At 37.2% G+C, this 27687-nt stretch overlaps 1 protein-coding gene across 1 annotated transcript in view; it reads right to left on the reverse strand.

The window, feature by feature from the left end:
• The window catches only part of MET (MET proto-oncogene, receptor tyrosine kinase), a 158345-nt gene that overhangs the window by 107143 nt on the left and 23515 nt on the right, over positions 1-27687 (reverse strand). The window contains exon 2 of the mRNA XM_036759269.1: positions 16761-17971. Within this exon, the coding sequence (XP_036615164.1) occupies positions 16761-17957 (1197 nt within the window). The 5' untranslated portion in view covers positions 17958-17971. The remainder of the gene's footprint in view (positions 1-16760; positions 17972-27687) is intronic.

The raw sequence follows: 27687 nt of genomic DNA on the forward strand, positions 1-27687 counted from the left end.
CTTATGATGAGAGATGGAAAGCCCATACATGTGTTCCACTGATACCCATGAAATGTAAAATGATTCATCCAGTATCAGATGGATCCTCTTTGGGGAATCTATAGAAGAACATGGACAAGAATTACATAAGATGAGGAGGTAAGGATGGGTTCCAATCTGCACCAGTGGAGGGAATACTCACACAGATGGACTAGGAGAAGGAACAGCACTGGAGCTGTAGGTTTTAGTCTTTGTTCTGACACTAACTAAATATATGACCCATATCCTCTATGACCTTGAAGGTTTTGTTTATCTTCCCTTGATTCTGCCATGCTCTCAAACCATTACCCTACTTCTCTCCTTTCTTTCACTGTTAAATTTCTAGGGAAGGTATAGTCTTCACTCCCTGCCTCTACTTCCTTACCACTCACATGATTATTAACCTGGCTTTGTTAGTCCGACTTTTGTGCCCACGATTCTCCTGGAACATATCTTTCCAATGCCAATAATGACCTACTAACTAGTAAATCAGAGAGTCAATTCTTGCCTCATCCTCCTTGACCTTCCTGCCATATTTGACACTGTTGACTAACCATTCCTTATTGATTTCCTCCCTTCATTAATAGTGAATTTTAAAAGCCCTTCTCCTACTTAACTGGGGGCTTGTTCTTTGTATTTTTTGCTTCATATTCCTCTTTCTTTGTCCTCTTAATTGTGTATACCTTCCATGGGTCTTTCTTTCACCTTCTTCTTTTTCTCTTCTCTATGCCATACTCCAAGTGACCTTATGGCTTTGATAATTATCTCTATGAGGATTACTCCCAAATCTTTAAATAGACCTTGCCCCAACCCCATTTCTCCTGTACTGTTTCCAACCACCTACTTTACATTTCCATCCATATACTCCATTGGCATCAGAAACTCAACACATATAAAACTGAACTCATCTTCCCCAGCTCTTTCACACAGGTCCCTCTCCCAACTTTTCTATTTTTGTTTATGGCACCATCCACTTTTCCATTTCTCAGATTCACAATTTTTGAGAAGTCTCCCTTCTCCTTACTCTACAACTCAATGAACTCCTATAGATATTACCTCCACAGTAATGTGTTTCATCCTTTCTTGTCCAATCCCACTGCAGCCATTTTTGTTCAGGCCTTCGACTCTTATCACCTAGGTCAGGGGTGGGAAACCTGTGGCCTCGAGACCACATGTGGCCCTCTAGGTCCTCAAGTGCAGCCCTTTGACTGAATCTACTTGGATTGGTCCATGCTTGAGAACCTAGAGGGCCATATGTAGCCTTGAGGCTACAGGTTTCCCACCTCTGACTTAGCCTATTATACTAGCCTCCTAATTAGTCTTCCTGCCTCCACTCTATTCTCTCTCCAATCCACCTTTCTGCTTCTGTCCAAGTAATTTCCTAATGTACCACTTGGATTACGTGACACTCTTACTTAAAACCCTTTAGGGGTTGGTTTCCCATTGCCTACAGAAGAAAGTATAAGCTCTTATCTTTTTCATTCGAGGTCTTCCACGATCTGTCCTAACCCATCTTTCCAGACTTATTTTATACTATTCTTCACATGTCATACTCTGGTCATCCTGTACTACTTTTTGTTCCTTCTTGTTCTTCCCACTTCCATCTCATTGCCATCCCATAGGTCTGACATGGATTCTTTACCTCTCCAACTCTATCTCTTAATATAGATTTCCTTAGTGAAGCCTCCTTGGCCACTCTCCTTTCCTACTCCCAATGAAAAAACATCTTTTTCTTCTCAAGTGTCTCATGGAAATTTGCCTGGACCTCTTCTTTATGTTTATTCCATCCTGTCTTGCATTGGAAGGCCTGTATTGTATCTATTTTTGTTTTTATGGTGGCAGGTTCAGTGTATCTTGTACAGACTGGATCCTTAATGAATTGATTTGAATGAAATTGACTTTGGGCATTGTACTTCAAATTATTCCTAAGTGAAAACTGGGTACTGAACTGAATAATCTTTTAGATGACTTTAGCTCTAAAATTTCATGATTCTGTGAAAATGGTGCCTTAGGAGAAAGATGAAAAACCTTTGAAATAGACAACACTTATTAGTTTATTATTAGTAATATTCTTGACTATGTATTAAATAAAGTCATACTGCCTGTTCTAAAATATTCCATTTTATGATAAACATGAGCAAACCTCACACAACATCTATATGATTAAATAAACCTTTCCTTCAGGTCCTGTTCTAATAACAAACATTCCATGTAACTCTTTAAATGTTGTCACTTTGGTCTTTTTCTCTAACAAATAAAAAGGTTAGGCTTCTGGCACTTTCCTTAAATTAATAAGATAAGAGGACAAGCTTGTAATGTAATTAGTTAATACAAATTGAAAATATTTCACATTTCATTGCCAAGATAATTCTAAGAGTTATTTGTGTTTGCAATTGACTACTACTGCATTAGTACTTGTAATCTGCTCAGTGCATTAGCACTAAATACTATTGATTCAGCCAGAGGTAATAGACCAATTTAATCTTTGCATCTTTCCTATTCCCTATGCAGGGATTCACATACAGTTAAGTTAGAGGACTGATTGATAAAATCACACGTTAACCTGTTTAAAAGTTTAAGATTATATTGGAAATTTAAATAATATTCAAAGTCACACTTTTCAAGATTTGGAAGCAAACCAAGCATAGGCTGTGCATGTCTAGATGATGGGCCAGAAAATTTAATTTCCATAATATCAGTTCTAAGAAAAAATACTTTACAAATCAAAACTGACCTCAATTCATCCTTTTGTACCTAGGAATAGGATATGAAATACCATCCACCATTTTAATGACCTTTGATTGATGGAAATTTTGTTGATTTAAACAGATGCCCAGACAATTGAAGTACTACTTTAGCTTCAATTCAGAATTTATTCATTATTTTATAGTTATATTATTCATGAACTGTTTTTCCTGAAATGCGAATGTTAAGCATGATTTAAAACTAACATTTATCCTATGCCAATATGCATTTGTTAAAACACTTTCTGGGCCTTTTACTGAAGGAATTAAATACATTTAAAAAACTGATATTAACTAGGCTTACTTCACTCACTCACATTTACCCTGTGAAGGAGAGAAATGCAGCAAACTGTTTAATAAGGCAGAGCCACACTTCTAGACTGGAAAGTGAAGACTTCTCTAAATTGCTAATATGCAAATGAAACTACTTGGAAATTATAGTTAGAAAGAATATAATTAGCAAGTTGGAATATAGCCAGGATCCTGGAGTTACCATCTTTACTTTTGTGAAAAACACAAAAGAATTTTTAATGATTCAGGACTAGGAGGCCTTGGTTTCACTCCACATATAAATGTAATATTTTACCACACCTCACTCACTTTAGAGATCACTTCCCCATTGAAGACCATACCTGGGCACTGAATCACTTCTGACTCACAGGGAAATGTGTGCTCAACATTTCTACCAAACAATGAATAACACAAGAGTTGGAAATTCTTGGTTGGCCTTCTAACTCAAGCATGAAAGACTCTTGGATCTCTTGTGAGAAATGACAGTATCGGATTCAAAGCCCTGTGTCCTATAGATAAGAACACCTCAACAGGAGGACAAAAGACAACTCATATTTATATAGTGCTTGTGTGGCTTGGGAAGTGTATTTCTCAGCAACCCTCTGAGACAGGTAATGGAAGTATTATCTGATTTTACAGATGAGAAATCTAAGGTTCTGTGAAGTTATGTGATTTACCCATGATCATGCAACAGTACTCGAGGCAGGATTCAAACTTAGGTCTCCTGACTATAAGTCTAGTCTTCATTCCATTATACAGCACTGATTCTCATAAGTAGGAATTATCATTAGAAAGAATTTAATAAACAGCTTGGAACATAGCTAGGATTATGGAATCACCACCTTTCCATGAAAAACACAGAGAGTTTGTGTGGGAAGGCTACAGTGTAGTCAATAGTTTGGATGGCCCATTGCTGCCTAGATTGTCTTGAAATGGACTTGAACATGTTGTGAGTTAAATGAAATTCCTTGAAACAACAATTGTTCAGACAAAAGTCTGGCATGATCCAGGTATTTAAATAAGCCAACGTTAGTCGTGTACCTCAAAATTAGTGTGTTTCATTGTTTATAACTTTGTTATACATCGATGAATATGTAAATAGATTTGTAGCATTATTTTATTTTATATTCAGCTAAGAGCAATGAAGACTTCATCTTCAGAATTCAGAGTCCCTCAAAATTCCATGAGTCTTTAAGTCTATGATGGAAGTAAAAGGAAAACTATACCAGCAGTGGGGTCATTATTTTTAATGTTTATTACAATGACCCTCATAGTTGACTTCCATTCAGATTCTGGTTAATTTGAAAGTCTTGAGTCATCAGCATCTCATTTTTGGCCATAACATGTTTCTCACAGGCACTTATTACGTTAGTTGAAAATGTAATTCCACTGCAGCCTTCTTCCTTGGCTTCAATGTTGAAGGATCATAAGTAGTCATAGGTAATAAGGCACAAGTAAAAATAAGTCATAAGTAAAACATTAGTATAAGAAGTTCTTCTGGTCCTTACAGAAGCAAACTCTAATACATGCTGACCTGATAACGAATTTAGTGCTATTGTAGCAAGTCAGGTTAGATTTTTAGTTATATTTTTAGATCATATAGCTTGCTTCTGAAGACATTAAGAAAAGAAAGAATTTAAAATGAAAACAGAATAGTTAATTCTCAATTATCCACGCTAATGGGAGACATGGATGGTACAGATCAATGTAATCCACGGGTAACCTAAAGCTTCACTTTATGTAATAGTTTCAAATTTTCCACATGTGCACAATTTAAATAGACAATATGTTGGCCACCATGCTGCAAAGCTGACCCCTTTGTTTTCTTTTTCTAATACTGTGATGGTAATTACTATTGAACAATAAAATAGGCTAAAGGAGGGGTAAGGTAGAATAGAAAGGGGGAAAAAAAGGGTAAATCAATGATGTTCATAGACAAAAGAATGGTAGTCCTGGAAGAGTTCTTTTACAGATGAGGAATGTGAAGCTTTAGCAAGGCTAAGCAAAATGTCAGTGGTCTCCCAGTCGATTGGACCAGACCTCAGTCTCCTGACTCCAGTGCTTTATCTTTTGCAGCCTTCTTTTCCCCCAGAAAACCTCCAACTGGCTCAAGGAATCACTGAATTTTAGAGCTGAAAGAGTCATTGATCAGAGGACCATAGATTTGGAGCTGGAAGGGAACTTGAAGGCCACTGAGTCCAAATCCCTCATCTTACAGTTGAATAAAGGGAAGCATGGAGACGGATGTTACGTAACTTGTTGCAGGTCACCCAGCTATTAAATGTCTGGAAAATACAGATATGGACACACATGTCTGTCCTGAATGCCCAGAGATGAATGTTAAGTAACCTGTCCTGGGTCGCATAGTTATTAAATGTCTTGAAGGTCTTCCTGCCTCCGAGTCCAGTACCTTATCTATTATAGTATGCTGCTTTTCTGTCCCTGATATACTTTCCCTTACCCCTGAAACTCATTCACACAATGCTCACAACCTTCAATTCACTCAGATGTAATCTCAACCTCCCCATTCTGGACATGCAGTCTCCCCTCAAGTTCAAATGTACCAAAATTCTCAAATAGAACTTTTACGTGTGATTTCTATTTTAAAATTCATTATTTAAAAATAATATGTCATATGCAACTTACAAGAAGGAGAGATGGTAGAATGAAGTCAAATAGACAATAGTAATCATCCTGCATCTGGGAATCACTGGCCTAGCTAAAACAACACACACTGTACAAAACATACATGTGACTTTTCAGCTCCGTAAGAATATCCCAGTGTGAGAATGCCCTCCACCAATGAAGACAGCCACTGCAACCACTTAGACCTAGAGAGTTGTCTAAGGCATACCCAGGTTAAATGACTTGTCGAGGGTCACATAGCTGTAAGGTGTCCGAGGTGGGAGACCTAGTGTTCTTGACTCCAAGGCCAGGACTCTATGTACTAATTCATGTTATTGCTATAGTATAATAGTGCATCAAGTGTTGAAGGAATAAATTTCAGTTTAGGAAAAAAAGATAAAATGTTAATCATATCGAAATAAGGATATTTCTTTCATGTAAGATTGCTGCCTTTATAGCTGGTAAATTTTGAATGTGACTCATATTTTTGGATTTTAGACTCAGAAAACTGCCTAAAATTAAGAATGAAAAATTCTTGATGGTATTTTTTTCATGTAATAGTATATTCTCTTATTTCTGGGCACAATAAATAGAAGGAATGAAATCATGTTGCACATTTTTCATCACTAACATAAAATCTATTTTCTTGAGAGTTCCAGATTGTTTAACTGAGCTACATCCAACCGTTATAATTACAGGGATATGTTATCTTTAATATTGCCAAAAATTAGCAGCTCAAATGGTGTGAGTGACTATTGTTACATGACCTATAAAGAGTTATTTATCTTAGCTTATTTTATTAAATATCACTAGACATCCCCTCAAGATGAGAGATCAATAATGGATCTTGTGGTTTCCTGATGGAAGGCTTCAATTATTTTCTTCCATTACAGCTTAAACATAACCTAATTTTACCCATCTATCATCTTTATAATAATAATAAAGAAACATCACCATATGTTTATTTTCTTGTCTCTTCCTATTCTTTCTCATTGACCTCTTTTTTGATTGTATTCCCTTCCAAAACTATTTTAATTTATTTTTCTGTTTTCCTTTGACAGGACTACAGCAATGACCAATTAACTTTGGCATCCACTGAAATACTCAGCTTGCACTGTGGTAGAAAAACTCTACTTTAAGTTTCCTTTATATTGGAACAAAGTTGGACACTTTGTTTTAAAGTATGAACAGAATTTGCATACAAGGAAGCTGGCACAGAAAAAAATGAAACTGGCATTTTATTATCTGCCTCATCAGCAACTACATATATGACTGCAAAGATATGGGCAAAAACATTCAGCTTGAATGCCTTTTTTTTGGTTAGGGGTGGTGGTGATTAGAGGTGAGGGGAGGGAAGAGAACAGTTTTGTGATTATACCTGATAGCTTGGTGGATAGGACCATGTAGGTACATCCTCTCTTCCCCTAGCCTTCTTTTCCTTTTCCTCCCATCCTCTCCCCTCCCCTCCTCTCCTCTTCTCTCCTCTCTCCATTAAATATTCTCCTCTCCTTTCCTCTCTCCTCCCTCCATTAAACACTGCCCCTGATGCCTCATTGTAGTGATAATGCATTCTGAAAAACTATACTAATACAGTGGAAGCCCTGATAGATCCTGTGAACCAGGAAATGCTTTGTAACCTGTCATCTGAGGACTGCCCTGGCTAAATTTTGAAAAAGGTTTATGAGCAGAAGTAGGGCTATAGGTGATTGATTCCTTTTGTCACAGGAACTCCCCAAAACTAAGTTATTGAAGATTTGTGATCTGTGTTAGTTAAGGGATAAAATAAGGAATCCTTGAAGTGTTAGAAACTTAAGAAGGATGCCCACAAATCAACTGCTGTTGGAGGAGATTAAGCACATTGAAAGAAAGAGGCATCAAGTGAAGCAGTCATCTCCAGAGGCCAACAGAACACAAGTCGCCTATTTCCATAAACTGGTCCTATGCACTAAACGTGAATTTCTTTTTGCATGATTATGTCAACAATTCAAAGTTCTATGACTTTATTCTTTCTAGTGATGTGGATCACAAATAGATACCCTTGAGTTGCTTTGACTAAAAAACACCATCATGTGGGGGCCGAGCAATTGATGAGTTTCTCTGAATTTTGCTAGGCTGAGCCTTGGAACAAAAGGGATATGGTTCTTTGCTAGACCTATTCTTGAAACCTTCTGAACTTGGTAGCACCTGCTGGCACTTGTGCCCTGTTGGATAAAGAATCCAGGGTCACCTATACGGCACAAGAAAGTATCAAGGTAGTACTTCCTTATTATTACTGTGTATTTTGTATTTAATCATCTGTGTAATATGTTGTTTCCCTAACAGTACAATAGAATAGCTCCTTGAGGGCAAGAATTTTATCACTCCTGTCATTGTAGCTTCAGTGACTAGCACAGGGCTTGGCACACTTGATAAATGCTTACTGAACTAAATGAAATTGAATTATATGAAATAAAATAAAATGGTTGTTTGCCAAAATAACTAAATTCCTTAAGAATATTTTCTAGGCATAGACTTTTATCCATTTTGAAGATATTTATAGAGAAAAATAACTGGAATGTTTGGAGACTTTGGTGGTTAAGGGAATTTTCTGGATAATGAGAATTACTCCATGATTCCTTTTGCTTTCAACTTGTTGAAAATCTTTTCAAAATGCATTAGGCCATTTCCCTGTATTAGTGATATAACATACATCAGATAATTTAATCTTTCTTTGATGATTGGGAAGCTCATAATGCCTCAGAGTCAACATTCAACATTGATTCCCATTGCAGAGCAATTTAAATGTTGAAGATTGGACGGAATGTATACTGATCCTAGACTGTTTATTGCCTTGGATTAAAAAAAAACAACCTAACAGTCATCATCTTATTTGCCTATGATTTATTTCCTTTTCAAAGTGGTTTGTTAGGACAGTGGAGTGATTGGGGAATAAGGAACAACAGGTGAGATTTATTGAGGATTATTATTAACTAACACATGATTAAGATTTTAATATATTGCTAATAGCATTCTTTTCAACTCATCTATCTTCTTATTCTTAGATTAGAAAAGTATTTCCTCTTCATCCCACCCTCTTTTACCTTTCCCAGGTGATTATTTTGTCTATTGTCTCCCCTCCCATCTAATCGTCAATCTCTCTCTATCTATTGACTGCTTCTTGACTACTTACAAATACACTCATTGTTTTCACCTTTAAAAACCCTGATTTAATATCATCCCCACTAACTATCCTACAATATCTATCCTCCTTTCTTGGCTAAGAAGGGGAAAGCAACCCATGCCAGGTAGCCCCATTTCCTGTCCTCTCACATTCTTCTAAACTCTTTGCAATCTGGTTTCTGACATCATCATTCAACTGAAACTGCTCTCACCAAAGTTACCAATGATCTCTTAATTGTCAAATTAATGACCCTTTTTAAATTCTCTTCCTTGACCTCTCTGCAGCACTTGGCACTGTTGATAACGTTCCTTCTGGATACTCTGTCCTTCCTGAGTTTTCATGTTCTCCTTTTATTTGCCTGACTAATCCTCATTTTATTTGATGGATCTTCATCTATGTCTCTCCCACTGACTGTGGTTGTTCCTCAAGACTGCCTAATGCTCTCTTTTGTTTTCTCTTTTCTCTCTTCACTTTCTCATTTGAGGATCTCATCAGTTTCAAGGGTTCAATTATTATTTCTATGCATTCGATTACCAGATCTATATATCCAACCCTGGTCTCTCTCCTAAACTATGCTACCAATTGCCCATTAGAGATTCCAGACTAGATCTTTTGTAGGCATCTCAAACTAACATCTCCAAAACAGAATTCATTATCTTTTCTCACCAAACCCACCTTTCTCCCAAACTTCCCTATTACTGTCCTAGTCATCCAGGGTTACAGCCCCAGTATTATTGATCTTTCCCTCTCACTCACCCCACATATCCATTCAATTGCCAATGATTGTGATTTCTTTCTCCAGATCATATTTCACACAAGACCCTTTCTTTCTATTCATACAACCACCACACTTACTTATCACCTTTCAGCTGGAGTACTTCATGAGCCTTATAATTGACCTCCCAGTCTCAAATCTCTCCCCACTCTAATCTGTCTTCTACACGGCTACTAAGCTTATTTTCCTAAAGTATAGATCTGATAGCCTTACTAGCTACCTCAACTCAATAAACTCTGATAGCTCTCAATTACTTCTAGGATCAAAAAAAACCTTTCCTATCTTTTAAAGCTTCTCCCAACCTGCTCCTTCTTTCTAGTTTTCCAACACAGTATTATTCTCCATGAACTCCAGTCATACTGGCCTACATGCTGGTCCTCACACATATACACTCCATCCCCCATTTCTTTGGCTTTGTACTGATGGTCTGATGGTCTCCCATGCCTGGAAAGTGTTCCCTTCTCACCTTCATTTCAGAGTCTCTGCATTCTTGCAAGATACAGCCAAAGTGCCACCTCCTTCCCCAGTTCTCTTAGCTGCTAGTTACTACCTTCTCTTTTATGGTTATCTTCCACCTACCCTGTATCTTACACATGTGTCTTTGTGTACATATTGTTTACCTTATTGGCATATAAGCTTCCTGAGAACAGGGACTTTTTCCACCTTTGCTTTTCATCCCTAGAACTTAGCACACTGCCTGGCAAATGGCTTAATAAATGTTTGTTGATTGATTGATTTTCTCTTTGTCAGTTCACTTTGTGAGGACTGCTTGGGTCAATTGGATAGTTATGTTAATTTGGGTCATGAAGGGTCAAACACTATGGATGTGATCATATATGTTAGATCAATTATTAAAAAACCACATTGCAGGGTAAGGAAAAAGAGGTGCGTGTGGTACTTGGTAGGGTATCCTGAGGCAGTGTCCAGAAAGTCTACGGGGTTGGCATCCCTGAATAATGGCAGAACAATTAATGCCACATAGCTTTCTGAACCATGGCTTCCCTTGTTCCCCACCCCCACCCCCAGTTGTAGCAGTGGATAGCAGTTGCCCCAACAGCTGTCTACAATCTTTCAAACTGCAGCATTTAGCTCTACCCTAGCTACAGAGCCAAAGGATTCTTCTTGTTCTGTCCAGGCACTCTGATTTTCAGTGTCTTTCAGACTCAGTACTTTCCCTAGATAGAAAGAAGCCCTTAGCTTTCTGTCAATTGCTTTTTCCTCTTTTAAACTGTTGGGCTGAGGCTCTGTTCCTAAAGAACCTGCAACGATAAGCTACAAAAGCTGAAGTAATATAGCACAAGAATCCCTATTGTGTCGATGCCTAACCATGGATCAAAGAATCATAAAATGTTTCAATATGTTCCAACGAGGAACATTTTTATGATGAACTTAGGAGCCATTTAATTCAATCCCTTTATTTATAAATAAGGAGGGAAGAGAATCCCAGTGCAGTTAAATGATTTGCTAAAAGTCCTACGTAGTAGAAATGGATTTTGAACCTGGGTCCTTCGACCTTAATAGTGCCTCTTACACATTGTAGACATCTAATAAATAACTGTTGATTAATTGTTTTGAGTGACCTTAAATAGGCTAAAATGGGTATGGCCACAATAAAGATGGCACCTTTGCCTATGGTCCTCTGACATCAAATGTACCATTTGGGGAAGTGATACCAGTGATGTGAAGGAAGCAGAGAATATGCTGATTTGGCAAGTCAAGGAAGTAAGAGTAAAGAAGACTTGGAAGGGAAGTAGGTTATGGTAGAGTTTAAAACTTTTGGTAAAGTATTGTCATTCCTTATTGTACACCTTTCATTTATGTCCACATATCAACAAATCAGTCAACAAGCATTAAGTACCTACTATATTCCAGGCACTGTGCTAGGCACTAGTGATGTAAAGACAAATATGAGACAGTTTGTGCCATTTAGGAGCTTGTGCTCTATTAGGAGGAAGCAATATATGCACATATATATGTACATACAAAATAAATAAGAGTTTTTGGTGAGCTTTAGCTTATACAAACATACACACACAATACAGCACCGGGAAAGAAAAAGAAATGTGATCCATAAAGCTTAAAGGCTTGCCAGAGCTTTGATTTTCAATTTTACCTAGAGACTATCGTCTATTAGGCCTATTATGAATTTGACTAGCAGACATTCTGGCATTAGTTAAAGGTGGGTTTGATGCCAATAAGGCACTATAGTTAATATTAAGTGGATTCATGCTGAGGCATTTTGTTTATATTTTTAGGAAATTGATGCCTACAGTTACTCCTAAGTAGCATATATATAGACAATATATGTTTAATTTTTTGTATTTATATTATTATATTATTTATATTATTTCCAATTTTCATATTTACATAAACATGAAATATGTTTAGGGATAGGATTTTATGATTTCAATATACAGTTTTTACAACATATTCTAAGTATAGATTCTGTTAAACAGTGTCACCCAGGATAGGACCGTTCTCTTGTTGGTGGTGGTTTTTTTATTCATACTAATCAAATGTACAACAGTAGAATTCAGAGCTGCAGTAACGCAGATGAATGCCTGAGTGGATGCTTCATAATTAAAAATCAAATCAGGAACAGAATGACTTCTGCACCTGCAATTCCAATCACTTCACAACCTGCTCCATGGTTTACACAAAGAAGGAAAGGAAGGGAAGAAGAGCATAATGCTTCAATTTCAAGGCTGTCAGCTTCTTGATGACCATTCCTTATATTGTCTACATCTCAGGGGAGGCTGCTACTTGTCTCCATAGCACTGAATGCCATCATCTTCACTCCAGTCACAATCAGTAAAGGTTGTACAAAATCGCCTGAGCAGCATTAGGCTTAGAGGAGATGTATTATCTCAACAGATGCCTTTCTAGGTGAAGGTCTCTACACAATGAAGGCCTTATATTCTAAATTTTTCTAATTGAACAATTGTAAAACTGTCCAATTGAACTGAGGGCAATCCTAGGAAAGCAGTGTTAAAAATATATGTTTCTGGTTTGGCATACCATTATCCTCTGTGCCCACTGATCTGGATTGATAAAACTTGGGCTATGCTATGATTCTTTTTATTTTATTTTTAAATTTTTTAAAAAAATTAAAAATTTATTTATTTGTTTTTAGTTTTCAACATTCATTTCTATAAGATTTTGAGTTCTAAATTTTCTCCCCCTCCCTTCATTCCCCTCTCCCCAAGATGGCATACAATCTAATATAGGCTATACATGTACAATCATATTAAACATATTTCCACATTGTCATGTTGTAAAGAAGAATTAGAACCAAAGGGAAAAACCAGGAGAAAGGAGAAACAACAAAAAAGAGAAAAATAGTATGCTTTGATCTTCATTCAGTCTCCATAGTTTTCTCTTTGGATGTGGATAGCATTTTCTATCACGAGTCTTTTGGAATTGTCTTAGAACCTTGTATTGCTGAGAAGAGTTAAGTCTATCAAAGTTGGTCGTTTGTGCTATAATTCTTTAAAAATTATTGATAGCTTCTGTTTTTATATAACCTGCCTTTCTGAATATATTCCTTTCCTTCTCTTATCCAATGAGTCATCCCTCTTAACAAAGATTTGTAAAGAGAGCTAACCAACTAACCAAGGCATCAGCCAAGTCTGACTGTAGATGTCCCACACCCATAATTCCCTACCTTTGAAAAGAAAGAAGGGAAGTTGTGTTATAATTCTAATAGTCTTTGTTCCTATCTCACCTTTCACCAAGGATTTCAAAGTATCTGGCAACTTTCAACTTTCAAAGACGTGACAGCATTTTAGAGACAAAGTAGAGAGTTTAAGCGACAAACCAATCATAGCAAACTGATGTTACAATAATAATAAACAATAATAAAATTAGTTCTCTGAGTTCTTGGTTTAGTTATTCATATTTCATATTGCATTACAATTCTTGAGAATTTTGAGGGTAGATTACTTTTCCTTATTTTGCTGTGTGCCATTCTGCATAACTGTATATTCAAATAATAAATGATGAGTTAGCTAATATCCTAGACAAATACAAATATAAATCAGTGCCATGAGGAGAGCCATTTGTCATATCTGATATTTTGCCATCTGCCCTGGTGCTATGTGGAGCAATTTTTCATTTAGTTCCTCTCCAAACCAGTCTGATTCAGGAAATTATTTTGTTTTTGCGAGTAAGACTTTACTGAGTGTCTTCATTATAAAATGGAGTCTGGGGAATGAGTGTGATCTGGTTATCGGAAATATCTGATGAGTTTTTACATGGGTGTGTATAAAAATAGAAAAGGTGAGACATCTTAGTCTCATAAGGACTTCAACCTAAGACAGCCAAAGAATTATACCGAGCAGGCTCATAGGGGAGACACAACAGATGGTTTAAAGGTATTTTGCTTTATGGAATTTCGCCAGTATAAATTTGGCTGATTTTGTAAGAAAAGTGTGTTGGCAAGCTCCATCTTGTTTCCCTCAATGACTTCTGTGTAGTGAGCACTAATGCTTTTAGGTGTAGCTAATATAGAAGAGATGACATTTGGAAATTTTTCCTGAAAGTAACTCTGTCTTGCATGTTACCAGACCCTGAGTTTTATCAATTCCAAAAGGTACATCAACAGAGTCAAAGGGGGTGGGAAGCTATTTATGTTTATTTTGGAGAGTCTCTAGAATAGATAGGTATTTTTACCTTGGAGATTAAAACCTTAAAAAATGCAAATTACTTATTGTAGCAAGAGAAAAAGAGGCTCTAGTGAGGTAAAGTCCAGCAAATGCTTTCCCAGCTAGTGGCCATATAGTCTCAAAGGAATTCTTAGGAATTCTTAATAGTATATTTTCCTAAATAGAGGTTTGCGCTCGCTCTCTCTCTCTCTCTCTCTCTCTCTCTCTCTCTTTCTCTCTCACTATCCATCTAATCTTATCTATCTGTCAAACTATATATGTATGTGTTTGTATTTACGTGATATAACAATGATAATTTTAAATCCTAAAACCAAATTTCTCTGTACCACAGAATCAGGGATTCTCGGAGTTGGAAGGATATTCATAGGACATCACCCCCCAAAGTGATCAGCTAGCTTTTTTTCTAAAGTTAAGAAGGTCTTCCTTCCATCAAACCAAAATCTACTTCTTTGCCACCTCAACCCATTTGTGGCTTCTAGTTCTTCCCGCTGGGACCAAGGGAACAGGTTCATTCTTTTCCAACATAGTGAAAGACAACCAACACATTCCCCCTAAATCTTCTCTTTTCCCAGGCCTTTCAATCAGTCCTCATAGGGCATGCCATTGGCCACTGTAGTGGCTGTCCTTTATATTCTTTCCAGTTTATAACTTTTCTCTCTAAAATGTGGTACTAAGAAGTGAACACAGTACTTCAGATGTGACCTAACCAAGGCGTGTCCCTCACTTAAATCCAATTCACTTGTATGTCATGGCATCACCTCCTTGATGTCATGGTCCTCTTTGAGAATGAAGGACAAACAACAACAACAACCAGGGCATGCACAATGGTGCCCTCATCTTCTTGGCTGTATACATCAAATGCCTATTAATGCAGTTTAAGATTACATTAGCTTTTTGGCAATAATATTACAACTCTCTTCTGACTCATATTGAGCACAATTGTTCATCAGAACCCCCTGGTCTTTCTTCCCCTGTGCATGGATTGCTTTCTAGCCATGCCTCCTCCATTCTTTACTTGTATAGTTTATTTTTTTTAATCCACATTCAGTATTCAATACTCATAACTATTAAGTTTCATCTTGTTTGCTTTATTGTACTGTTCCAGACTGTTTAGATATTTTTGAATTCCAATTTTATTATCCAATATATCAGCTATTCCTCCTGGTTTAATATCAACATTCTATACATTTGATTAATTATGCTGTTTATGACTTACAGTCTTTGATTAGACTGTTACACAGAATGCATTCACTTGCCTAAGGCCACACAGATAGTAAATAGCCAAGGTAAAACTCAAATCCAGGTCTTCTGATTTCAAGTTTAATGTTTGCCCACGTATCTTCACACTGCTTTTCATTTCATTCTCTTATTAATAGGAAGTTTATTCTTATAATCAATGTTTATTGGTAAATGTTTAACAACCAGCTCCCCACAAAACCAAATTATGCCCAATGCATTTGAAAGTTCAATTTGTATTATTATTACTACTTTCTCCATCACTTTCTTAAATCTAGACAATCAACAAAACAATAAATCAAGATCTAATTTGTGGCATTTGCCAATTTTTGAGGTTTAAATGCTCACCATAAAAATTTAACAATTGGCTCAAGAGCTAGTTCCAGTTGGCTCAGCATACTTTGCCTCTCCTGTAACTTCTACCCATTGGTTCTTTTTTCTGCCCTCTGGAAATTAGCAGGACTTGTTGATTTCTTACTGAAGAAATCATGGACAAATCTGATTGGGACATGTTCAGACTTTTAGTTACTTATAGTAACACACACATCCATGAATATGTATGTGTGTATATTTGTGTGTACATATACATATGTGCATATGCATACACACATATGTGTATGTATGTTCAAGAAAACAAATGAGGTCACAATCCATTGAAACAAGCTGAAAACAGAATTTTCTTCTCAATTTTCCTGAATTATTTAGGGAAATATATTGACTCATCTTTAAAATATATAATTAAATATATTTTGAAGAGTTTTTTCTTAATCTTTTTAATGATAAAGGCATGAACATGGAAATAATCCCATCATTGGGAGAATGAGATTTCAGAAGGAATCTATGTTCTTGTTTCTTTAAACCCCTATGCTAATTTAAGCATTTCCTTCCAAATACTACTCACCTCTTCAGACAGATCTCTACATTTCTATTTATAAGAGCCATTGTTTTATAGAGATTAAACACTTGCAAATTAGCAGCTACCATAGCTTATATGAGAAATCGCAGTACAAAAATACATATTCCAATATTCTATTTCTCTTCTCTCTCCCTGTAGGCACATAGCTTTTCCCCAAACTATGCCTTACAGGTTCTAATAAAAATTCCAAAGCAAACATTTTTCCAATATATTTACAAATTTTCACTTTAATGAATTTAATGAATTTTATTAATACCCAAAGAGTTGATTTGGTTTCCAGATCAGTACTAGAATAAATTTGCCCCTCGTAACTTGTAAATAAGTGACTTACCCTATTAAAACAGTGCTTGTGATTGTTCCCATAAAAATGCTGAAGACATCTTACATTATTTTTGTTCACAATTCTGTTGAAGAAATCATTGACAAATTTGATTGGGAATGCACAGACTGCCGATCTCTTGATTGGTTCTGAAGAGTCTGGTTTACTTTGTGCAAATACCCCGAAGATAATATCATCGTTGGGTCCAACACCTATTTGCCTAGCTAGATGTGCACCAGGCTTACTCACGTAGGCAGCTTGTAGAACATTAAATACTTCTTCCTTTGTTGACCTCTTTCTTCGCTTTTCAGTAAGGATACATTCAAGAGGCATTTCCATGTATGAATGCAATCCAGAGTCAACTGAACAGAACCTGATTATTCTTGTGTGAAAAGTCTGAGACTCGAGTGTTTCTCTTTGGACTGTCAGAAAATAAATGAAGTCACTGCTTTCAAAGGCATGTATGTATTTAATGGGGTAAGAATCTCGGAATTCAGGTAGAACATCAATATAGGATTGGTCTGTCAAAAACTTAAAACCATCTAGTGTTTCCTTTAGCCTCCTAACAGATATTGAATGTAAGGAATGATCAGGATAAGAAGAATTTATGGTATTGCCCACAAAGAAGTTTATAAATCGGTCTTTTTCCGTCAGCAGAACTTTGGTCCCTAAAGTGCTTACTACACAGTCAGGGCATTGGAGGGGTTCCTCATCCACCTGTGGAGAATATATACAATGAACTTTTGACTGTATATCAGCAGTGTTATTGGGCTGAAACACATGGCGCTGGCAGGTCCCTCGATTGACGCTGCCACAACTGATCAGCTGGTCATCGTAGTAGGTATCAATAAGCAAGGCCATGTTGACATTATCCTTCCAAACACTACCCGATAAGTTGGCTTTGTGACTACAATCCTGACATGGAGAACAATCAGGGTGTTCCAGCACAGGTCCCGTCTTGTACTCAGAAACATTATGGAGATCTTCATTTAAGACATAAATCTTGTTGACTGCGCCCAGGAAGATGTGGTGCTCGTGAAAAACGATATTCTGGATGGGAGTTTCTGCAGTAAAGTTGGGAAGTGGATAGTTCCTATTGACATCCATCTCAGACTTAACTAGTGCTTCCTTACACTCTCCTTTGCAGTTCGGCACCAAGGCAAGCAGGAACATCATCATCCTGGGCATGAGCGCAGCAGTGGGCTTCATTGTGAGATGCTTATCTGCCAAAACACATGCAAGACAAAAATTGTTTATGCTTCATCAGAAACAAAGGTAAGAACTCAAGGCAAAAATATGAACAAACTACTAAAAATGGAACTGAATCTGTAATTTTGTTTTGTCGAGGCAGAATGACTACATGTAAAGATGCATTGTGTGCTGGACATGACTGTATAAAGCTTAATTTTGGATCTATTACCACAAACAATTAATTTTCCATTATGAGACACAAGTCAAGTTCTATATTAAAGACAATGAAATACCAGTTAAATTAGACTTGTTTAATGATGAAAATAGTAAACATAGAAAATTCCTTTGTTATTTAACTCCTTGTGACTTTAGTATCTGTGGTTAATGACTAGACTGATATTTAAATGTTCTCAGTTAGTCAAGTAAATGAATTGTGGTTAGGTTGGGTTTTTGTATCAGCATCTACATCATATTTTAAGTCATACAATACATTGTTTTCTTGGAAGTTTGAAGGGTTACTATGCTAAATTTAGGTTTCTTTTAGAAGAAAACAATCATAAATTCTAAAAGCAATAAGATCATGTGCTGCTCATAGGATTTTTTTTGGGGGGGGAAGATATACTTATAATTTGGCTATAGTTAACCTATTGTTACTGACAGACAAATGCTCCCATTAACATTAGATCATAGGGCACCTAAAAATAACAAGCTTGGATAATACAAAAAAATCTTCATGAATCAAGTGCTAAAATTATTTCCCAGGGAAAAGCCATATATTATTTATTTTAAAATCATAACACTATTTATAAGAGAATCCTACAATGTAATTATATATGCAAAGTCAAGATCTCTACTGGGAAAGAACATTCATTTTATTAGCATTCACTTTTTAATTTCAGAGTACAAACACACAAAAAAATCATAAGATATCAGCCTTGAGAAGTTTTCTAGTTCTGTCAAATCATTATCAATCTTGACAGTGCTTCCAGGAATGTAGAACTCACTGCTTCAAGAGTAAGCCTATTCTATTTTTGAACAGCTCTGATTGTTAGGAAGCTTTAAAAATATATTTTTAAAAATTTTAATATATTTTTCTTTATATTTAGAGTCATACAATTTAAATAGATCTAAGATTTATAGGCAAATATGACTATCTGATATAATTTGAGAGATACCACCAATCCCTTTAGACCCCCCCAAATGTTTTTCTCATAGAGTTTGAAATTCTACCCATCTGAGTTATGCTATAGTAGAATCATAGAACAGGAGTCACCAGGTTCAACCTCCTCTTTCTGCTGAGGCCATGAGAAGTAAAGTTACTTGCCAAGGATCACAAAGTTAGTAAGTATCTCAATTAGGATTTGAACCCAAGTCTTTATTACTCTAGTTCTGTATATCAGAATTGCACATATTACTATAGTTGAGTATATCACTTCACACAAAGCCCAGCTAATGCATAAGTTGTCCTGTAGTACTTCTCTGTGGCTAGAAAATTACAGAGAGACAGACCTCAGGTGAACATAAGGACAAAATTACTTAACAATGAGGACTTCCCCAAATGCAATGGACCAATGAGTTCCCCATCACTTTACATCTTCAATTTTAGGGTATATACCCACTTATTAGGGATATTGTTGACAGTACTCATTCTTTGGTAAAGGGTTGGACTGGAGAATTCCTTCCAGTTCTTCAGCCTTATGATTCTAGGGAATGGCAAGAAGAAGAAGTTTAGTTAAGAGAACAAAGAAGGAAGAGCCAGAGACGTGGGAGAAGATCCTGCATAATGTAGCTTCCTGGAAAACAAAGAAAGCATTTCAAGAAATGGTGAATAGTATCAAATGCTGCAGGTAGAGTTACAAAAAATCCAAAGACGGAGGAAAGACAAATGAATTTGTTCACTGGTTACATTACAGAGAGGAGTCTTCAGCAGAGTACTGGAGGCAGCAATCAGATTATAAAGGGTCAGAGTAAATGGTTGACGCAGGGAAGAAAGTGGTAGTAGAATACTTTTTAAAGAAACTGGGCAGTGAAAGGAAAGAGAAATGATGGAAGCTTAACCTAGTAAGGAGGCAGGATTTTTTTTTCTCTTTTAATATAAAGAGATTTAGTGTGTTATAAGTAGAGGAGACTTAGCCAGTGGAGAAAAAGTGACCAAAGATGTAAAAAAGTGGTCATAATAGATGGAACAAGGAGAGACAAGCTCAAGAGGCTACAGGTCCACTTTTATGAATAAATAATAATTATAATAATAAAACCAACAATAACAATAGCAGTTCACATTTACATAGTGCTTACTTACTGTGCTAAGCACTTTACACTTATCTCATTTGAGTCTCACAACAATCCTGGGAGGTAGGTTATTATTATCCCAATTTTACAGATGAGGAAACTGAGGCAGACAGGGTTAAATGACTTGCCCAGCATCACACAGTGTCTAAAACTGGAGGTGAACTCTGGTCTTCCTGACTTTGGGCTTGGAACTCTCTCTCTGCCCATCACCTAGCTGCCTCGATGTAGAACGTTAAGTTCATCAAGGGCAGGAGTTTAATTTTCCTCTTCATTTCCCTTGCTCCTAGCCTTGTGCCTCACACACAGTAAATAGGTATCCTGTAAAGTGTGCTTCTAAAAAGTGAATTTATTCCAGCGCGAGTGATATATTAGGGACCATTTTTAACATAATGGGAATTTTGTGTTTGCTTCTGTGGGATTTCTTTCTCAAGAAACAGTCAAAGAACACAGAACACTGGGCGGCTTCACAAGAACTCACAGGCTGCTGCTCAGCAGCCTAGTTTGCTTGCTAGCAAACCTTGCCACGGCCACTTTCACAAGCAAACTTTAGGTCTTCATCAAGGTAAAGAGCCATATCATTGACACCATCCCTCGTTGTAGGAGCTGTTGGCGGGAGGGTTGGTCTTCACAGGTCCAGACCATCCTGGCTGCCCCCTGTCCCCCGTTCCCTGTCCCTATGGCCTCAGGGCCCATGGGAAGCCCCAGGGGGGTGGCTAGACAAGCAGCCTAAGGCTACGTGGCCTCGATAGGTGTATTTATGTAGTTCTTACCATTTATCATGAGTTAAATGGTGCTAGTTTTTTATGTTAAGTTCCAATTTTTTAATGCATTACTAATGAGGTTTTTTGAGCATTGTAACCCTAACCCCACTTTCTCCATATACTCCGTGGTTTTTATTGAGAGATATTGAGTCTTGTGGTGCTGTTTGGGAATGCATATGTCATGTTAGAGGAGAATTGCCTGCACTTAAGAAATTAATAATAATAATAACTAACATGTATGTAGCATTTACTATGTGCCAGTACCTATTTCATATGATCCTTACAACAACCCTGGGAGGTGGGTGCTATTTTTATCCTTTTTTTTACCTAACGAAACTGAAGTGCTTTGCCCAGGTTCACACACCCAGGAAATGTGTGAGGTTGGATTTGAACTCAGGTCTATCTCATCTCCAAGTCTAGCTTCTACCCACTGTGCCACTTTGCTGCCTCAGATATGCCTTTTGAATTTAATTGATTAATGGAAGAGTTATCCAAAAAGGAGCTTGTGCTCCTCTCCCTCACTGACTAGAGAGCAAGAATGGACTGCAGGAGAAGAAAGAAATTTGAAGCAGTGAGGGAGAGAGTAGAGGAAGTGTGCAATGGATGAACTGGATCCTTTAATAAAGAAGGAAGTAAAGTCACCTGCTGAGAACAAAGAAGTGTGGGGGTGGGAGGGGAGGCCATTTGCGCACTTGAAGATTGAGAACACTTGAAAAAGGAGAATAGCCACCGTGGGAAATTTGGAAGGGAGTCAACTAGAGATGTACAGTAATGATTAAAATGCACATTTCCTCACCACAATTCTGTAAGGAAGCGGTTTTTAAACTTTTTCATATCATGGATCCCTTTGGCAGCCCGGTAGTGCCAACAAGACCTCTCCTTCGAATAATATTTTTAGGTGTATAAAATGAAGTACACGAGATTACAAGGAAAAGTAATTATACTGAAATGAGGCTATCAAAAATATGTATTTTAAAAGTTACTCAGCCCCAGATTAAGAACCCTTCTGTAAAAGAAGTAACGCAATTACTATCATTTTTTACTTTATTAAATTTTACATAATTTACTATTATACCAGGGAAGCTAGTGCAGCGGCTAGAGTTCTGAGACAGGAGTCAGAGAGAATCCTCTTGCTGAATTCAAATCTGGCCTCAGATACTTATTAGCTGGGTGACCCTGAGTAAGTCACTTAACCCTGTTTGCCTCAGTTTCTTCATCTGCAAAAGAGCTGCAGAAAAAAAAAATGGCAAACCACTCCAATATCCTTACCGAGAAAATCCCAAATGGGATCATGGAGAGTCTGACATGACTAAAACAACTGAGTAACAACAACAGTCATACTATCAAAATACTAACATTACTGTTAATTACAGATAAGGAAATTAAGCCTTTGAGAGATTAAGTGATTTATTCCTCATCACATGGTAAGCGTGTGATGTGTGACTGGACCCCAGATTTCCTAACTTCGAGTCCAGTGTTCTGTGCACTATCCTGTGCACTAAATAATTGAAGTTAACACGAATTGGTAGGGGAGTTAGCTGGCACAGTTTTATGACTTTCTCAAGGCCTGGCAATCCTCCAGGAGCAAGAGAGCAGAGAGCAAATACTGGGGTGGAACATAGTGGACAAAGTGGCAAGGGATCCTGGGACTATTGCCTGGAAAGAATCAAAGACACCTAACCATGATGTCCAGGTTAGGGAGGAGTGTAAATGAAGCCAGAAAAGGGCTGTGGATTGGGAGGCTAGAGCTGAGGAGGAACTCCTGATAGGGGATCAAAGCAGGTTCAGTAAGTGTGAGAAAGGAGAGGTGGAAAATTAGAAGAGACAGTGTGATGGGTGTGAAAATCACTGGATTAGGAAGGGGGGAAGTGGACTAGGATTTATTAAACACCTACTATGTGCCAGGCAGCATGCTATGTACTTTACAAATATAATCTCATTTCATTTGAGTTACATACAGACTTGTTTCTGCCATTTATTAACTAGGTAGGTTGGGCAAGTCAAAGTTGCTTTGATTTGCAGCTTATCCATTAGTCGAGTGGAGATAATGACACAGGTCCTCACTTCTTCACCTAAGTTAGTCTGGTGGTAAAATGAGATAATGTGAATAGAAGAACTTTCAGGAAGAACAGATTTCTATTAATTAAAAAAAATAAAGAGGTCAAGAGATGCTACAGATGGGAATGTTGCATGCACTTTCAGGTGAGGTCAATGTATTATTAGTTTTGCTCAACTGTTTTAATTTGTTACAAAATACCTTTCACAAAGTGGGAGCAATCTGTAAATGCATGGATTGTAAAAAAACAGAACATATCACTAATATTTAGAGGGACAAAAAAGAGAGCATTTTGAAAACTCTAAGGCACTACCCAAATGAAAGGTACTTTCTACCACTGTTTTTAATTTTCATTGTCTTCAAGTAATAATAATAGAGCTATAATAGTATACACACATATATAATGCTATAGGTTTGCAAAGCACTTGACAAATATCTCATTTAATTCTCACAAAGACTCTGTAAGGTAGGTATTATTATCAGTCCATTTTCAGATGAGGAAACTGAGGTACATAGAAGTTAAGCCACTTGACCAAGGTCAAGCAACTAATAGAAGTCTGAGGCTGAATTTCACCCCATGTCTTTTTCTGTTTGTTTGTTTATTTTTTGGAGGGAGAAAGGCAGGGCAACTGGGGTTAAGTGACTTGCCCAAGGTCATACGACTAGCAAGCGTGTCAAGTGTCTGAGTCCAGATTTGAACTCAGGTCCTCCTGATTCCAGTGCTCTACTCACTGCACCATCTAGCTGCCCCCCTCATGTCTTTTTTTTTTTAAACTCCAGGTTCAGTGCTTTATCCACTGTGCCAAGTAGCAAAGACATATTAGAATCTTTCTTGGAGTGGGGATATTTTCCACTAGTGGAAACTACAGATTGTTTAAACTTCATGAAATTAACCTGTGAACTAAATACGTATCTATATGGCTTTGGATGAACTTCTCAACCAATATACAAAGAAATGGAAACACTGTCCTATTCAAATGATCTGACTACTTTTTGCCATGTATTTCTCCATAAAAAAAGGAGCCAAGATAGCGTCTCTGATGTATTCTACCTCCAAGTCTCTGGAATCTGTCCATCCCCTTCTCTTCATTCATACACATGGCCACTATCCTGGTTTGGGGTCCTTATCATCTCTAGCCTGACATATTGCATTAAGTCTCATTAATTGATCTCCTTGCTAGCGTCTTCTCTGTCTATTCCATCCAGGCCAAATTAATATTCCTAAAACAGCTCTGATTATGCCACTTCCCTGCTCATAAAACTTCAATGGATTCGTATCATCTTTAGAATAAAACACAAACTCTGTAACTTGCCATTTAAAAGGCTCCACATTATGACTCTAGTCACAATTGTTGCAGGGTCATTTTGTATTACTCTTCTTCATGCCTTCTATGTTCCATCCAGAGTTGCCTACTGCCTGTTAGCTGAACTCTACACTCAGTCTCCTGTATCTGTGTCCTTGTCCAGGAAGTCCCTCTGGGTTTGGATATACTCCCTACTTAACTTGACCTCTTGGAATTATTAGCTTCCAGCAAGGCTGAACTTAGGTGTCCCTTCCTATGGGAGGCATTTTCCGATTATCTCAGTTGTTAGTGATCCCGTCTTGTTCTCAAATTAGCTTGTGTGTATATATATATATGTATATGTATACATATATGTATATGTATACATACAGATATATATGTATACATGTATAGGTGTATATGTATATACATACATGCATTATACATGTCTAGGTATATAGGCATATACACACATGTATTATACATGTCTGTTATACACATGTGTACATATATATGTGAGAACACATACACATATATACACACATATTATATATGTATATAAACCTAGGGGTAGCTAAGTGGCACAGTGGATAGAGTGGAGGACCTAGAGTCAGGAGGATGAGTGTTTCTGAATTCAAATCAAGCTTCAGATACTTGTTAGCTGTGTGACCCTAGGCAAGTCACTTAACCCTGTTTGCCTCAGTTTCCTCATCTGTAAAATGAGCTGGAGAAGGAAATGACAAATGACTCTGGTATCTTTGCCAAGAAAACCCCAGATGGGATCACAAAGAGTTGGACATAACTGAAAACAAGTGAACAATAACAAAAACAACAAAAATGCATGTTGCCACATTAGGTGAACTTAAAAAAACTATCAACAACCTTGCACCTTAAGGTTGCTATGGATCTTAAATCTATGGTAATGCTTCAAGTACTGTCCAACGAAATGTCAATTAGATGGAATCCCCTTAATTGGAACACAAATGGATTCTTTGTTTTGGCACTACTGTGAGGAGAAATAGATCACAAGGCAGAAAGAAGATAATAAAGACTTATACAGAAAAAAGGAAGGCTTCTAATGTATGCTCTAAGGGAGATGCCCATTCAGTCTAGTCTTCTACATCTTGTGCATATATGATGTACATTGATCACTCATGTGCCAAATGGTGATCCTCAGGTACAGCAAGATCACAGATCTGAAAGGAACCTTAAAGGTCACCCACTCCAAGCCCCTTATTTTACATGCAAAGAAACCGAGGTTCAGAGAAGCTGAGTTGCCCAAGGTCTCTTAAAGTAATATTTGAATATAAGTCCTTTTCCTCCAAATCCAAATACCCTTTCTAGCACACTATGATTCTGAATTATCCAAAAGAACTGAACTTATCTTCAGTATGTTTTACATACTCAAATATTCAATTACTTAAGGGGATTCACTAATTCAGACGTTCCCTCCAGTGATGCGGATCTGAATCCATCCATGCCTACCCATCCTGAAAGGCTCTTGTCCTTGGCCTCTTATCATTTCCACACGAGGGATCCACTCAACATGCTGGAATGCCTTCATACATATACACACACAAACATACACACACACACATGCATGTGTGTTCATGTGTATGTGTTCTTTCTGATGTTGAAAGGATACCAATAGAGCACTCAGGCTTCCTACTTGTCAGGCACCTAGGTAGTGCAGTGGATAGAGTTTGGTATTTGGAGTCAGGAAGTTCAAATTTGGCCTCAGACACTTACCATCTATGTTACTGTGGGTAAGTCACTATGCCTCTGTCTGCCTTAGCTTCCTCAATTATAAAAGGGGGATAATAATAGCACCTGCAGTCCAGGGTTGTTGTGAGGGTCAAATGAGATAATATCTTTAAAGCACTTAGTACAGTGCCTAGCACAGAGCAGGTACTTAATAAACCCCTTCTTTCCTTCCTTCCTTCCTTCCTTCCTTCCTTCCTTCCTTCCTTCCTTCCTTCCTTCCTTCCTTCCTTCCTATCCTTACTCTTTCTGCCTGAGTAGCCCTTATTTTTTGCTCATACATTTCTTTGTGAAATTCTTTATGTCAGTTCTTTGAAGTTCCTTATTGGTTACATGTTACAGCCTGCTCTCACCCATCATGGACTTCTCCACTACCTTTGGAGTGATTTTCACATTTAAAATCTCATCTAAGGCAGGAAAACAAAGTAGTGAATTTAGTAAAATTTTAAGGGTAAGGTTCTTTCATTTTTTTCTAAAAGGGATTTTCTGCCTTTAGTCATCATATAGCATGAAAATTCTCTGAACCAGAACGCCTCTTTCTCCTGAGCATTCCAATTAATCAAGGATAAAATGAATTTACCAAAGGTGACAGAACATTTCTTGAGTGTTACTCAGACGGGGCTTTTTACAGCTAGCTACAGGAAATGCTCTATATCTTTCAAAAAGAATGAAACTTTATAGGACTGCCAAGGATTGGGTCAACCACCCTGAAGATATTTTATAAATATTGATTAAATTGAATAGGTATAATCAGTCATGCTTTGGTACACATGATGTTTGGCATATTATACTTATCTTTGTTTATAAAATTCAACCCTAATCTCAGGGAAGGATTTTGAGTCTTGTTTTCCTTACAATTATGATTCCCTGCCCCCTTCCTCCACAAATCTAATTCATTTGGCACATTGCTTTTGATTTCTCACAGATCAAAGTTGGCAGCCAGGGATCAGGGTGTGGTTTTTATAAGTTATTCAAGTGGCTACTAAAATGAATACTTTCATTTTTTATAAATTTCTATCTTGATATACTCTTGACCTTGTGGTATGCCTGGATCTAGATTCCAGATATTAAACAGACCCTCTCATCTTTTTTATTTGTAGCAAAAGCTATTTAACTGACTCTGAATTTAAACTGCCTGGAATGTATAAGGATGATTCAAGCAGACTAATTCATTCTCTTAAAATGTTGCACACATATCAAGTGAAACTGAATCAGCCATAAAACATTCCTTTATTTCTTTTCAGTTTAGAGTGGAAATAGCCTCATTGGCAAGATGCTTCTTGGGATGTTATCTTCTCAACGGTATACCATTTTAAACTTCTGGTGCACAGCATAACTCTTTCCATTAACTGACTTTCTGTATGATCTGGTTATATTAGCTAGACTTATGTTCTGTTAACCTCAGTGATGCAAGTCCTCCATCTACCCCTTCTGTTCATTCATTTATTGGGCTAGGAGCAAAGATCCCAATGATGTGTCTGATTCTGCAAAGACGCTGTCACTATCAATACTATCATCTATGTGCATGTCTCTGCTTTGAATTTCATCTGCCCCCTTTAAAACGATGAGATGCATATTATAGGAATAGGGGCTGGACC

This window comes from Trichosurus vulpecula, chromosome 5 (genome assembly GCF_011100635.1).
Source record: "Trichosurus vulpecula isolate mTriVul1 chromosome 5, mTriVul1.pri, whole genome shotgun sequence".
NCBI classification, from domain to species: domain Eukaryota; kingdom Metazoa; phylum Chordata; class Mammalia; order Diprotodontia; family Phalangeridae; genus Trichosurus; species Trichosurus vulpecula.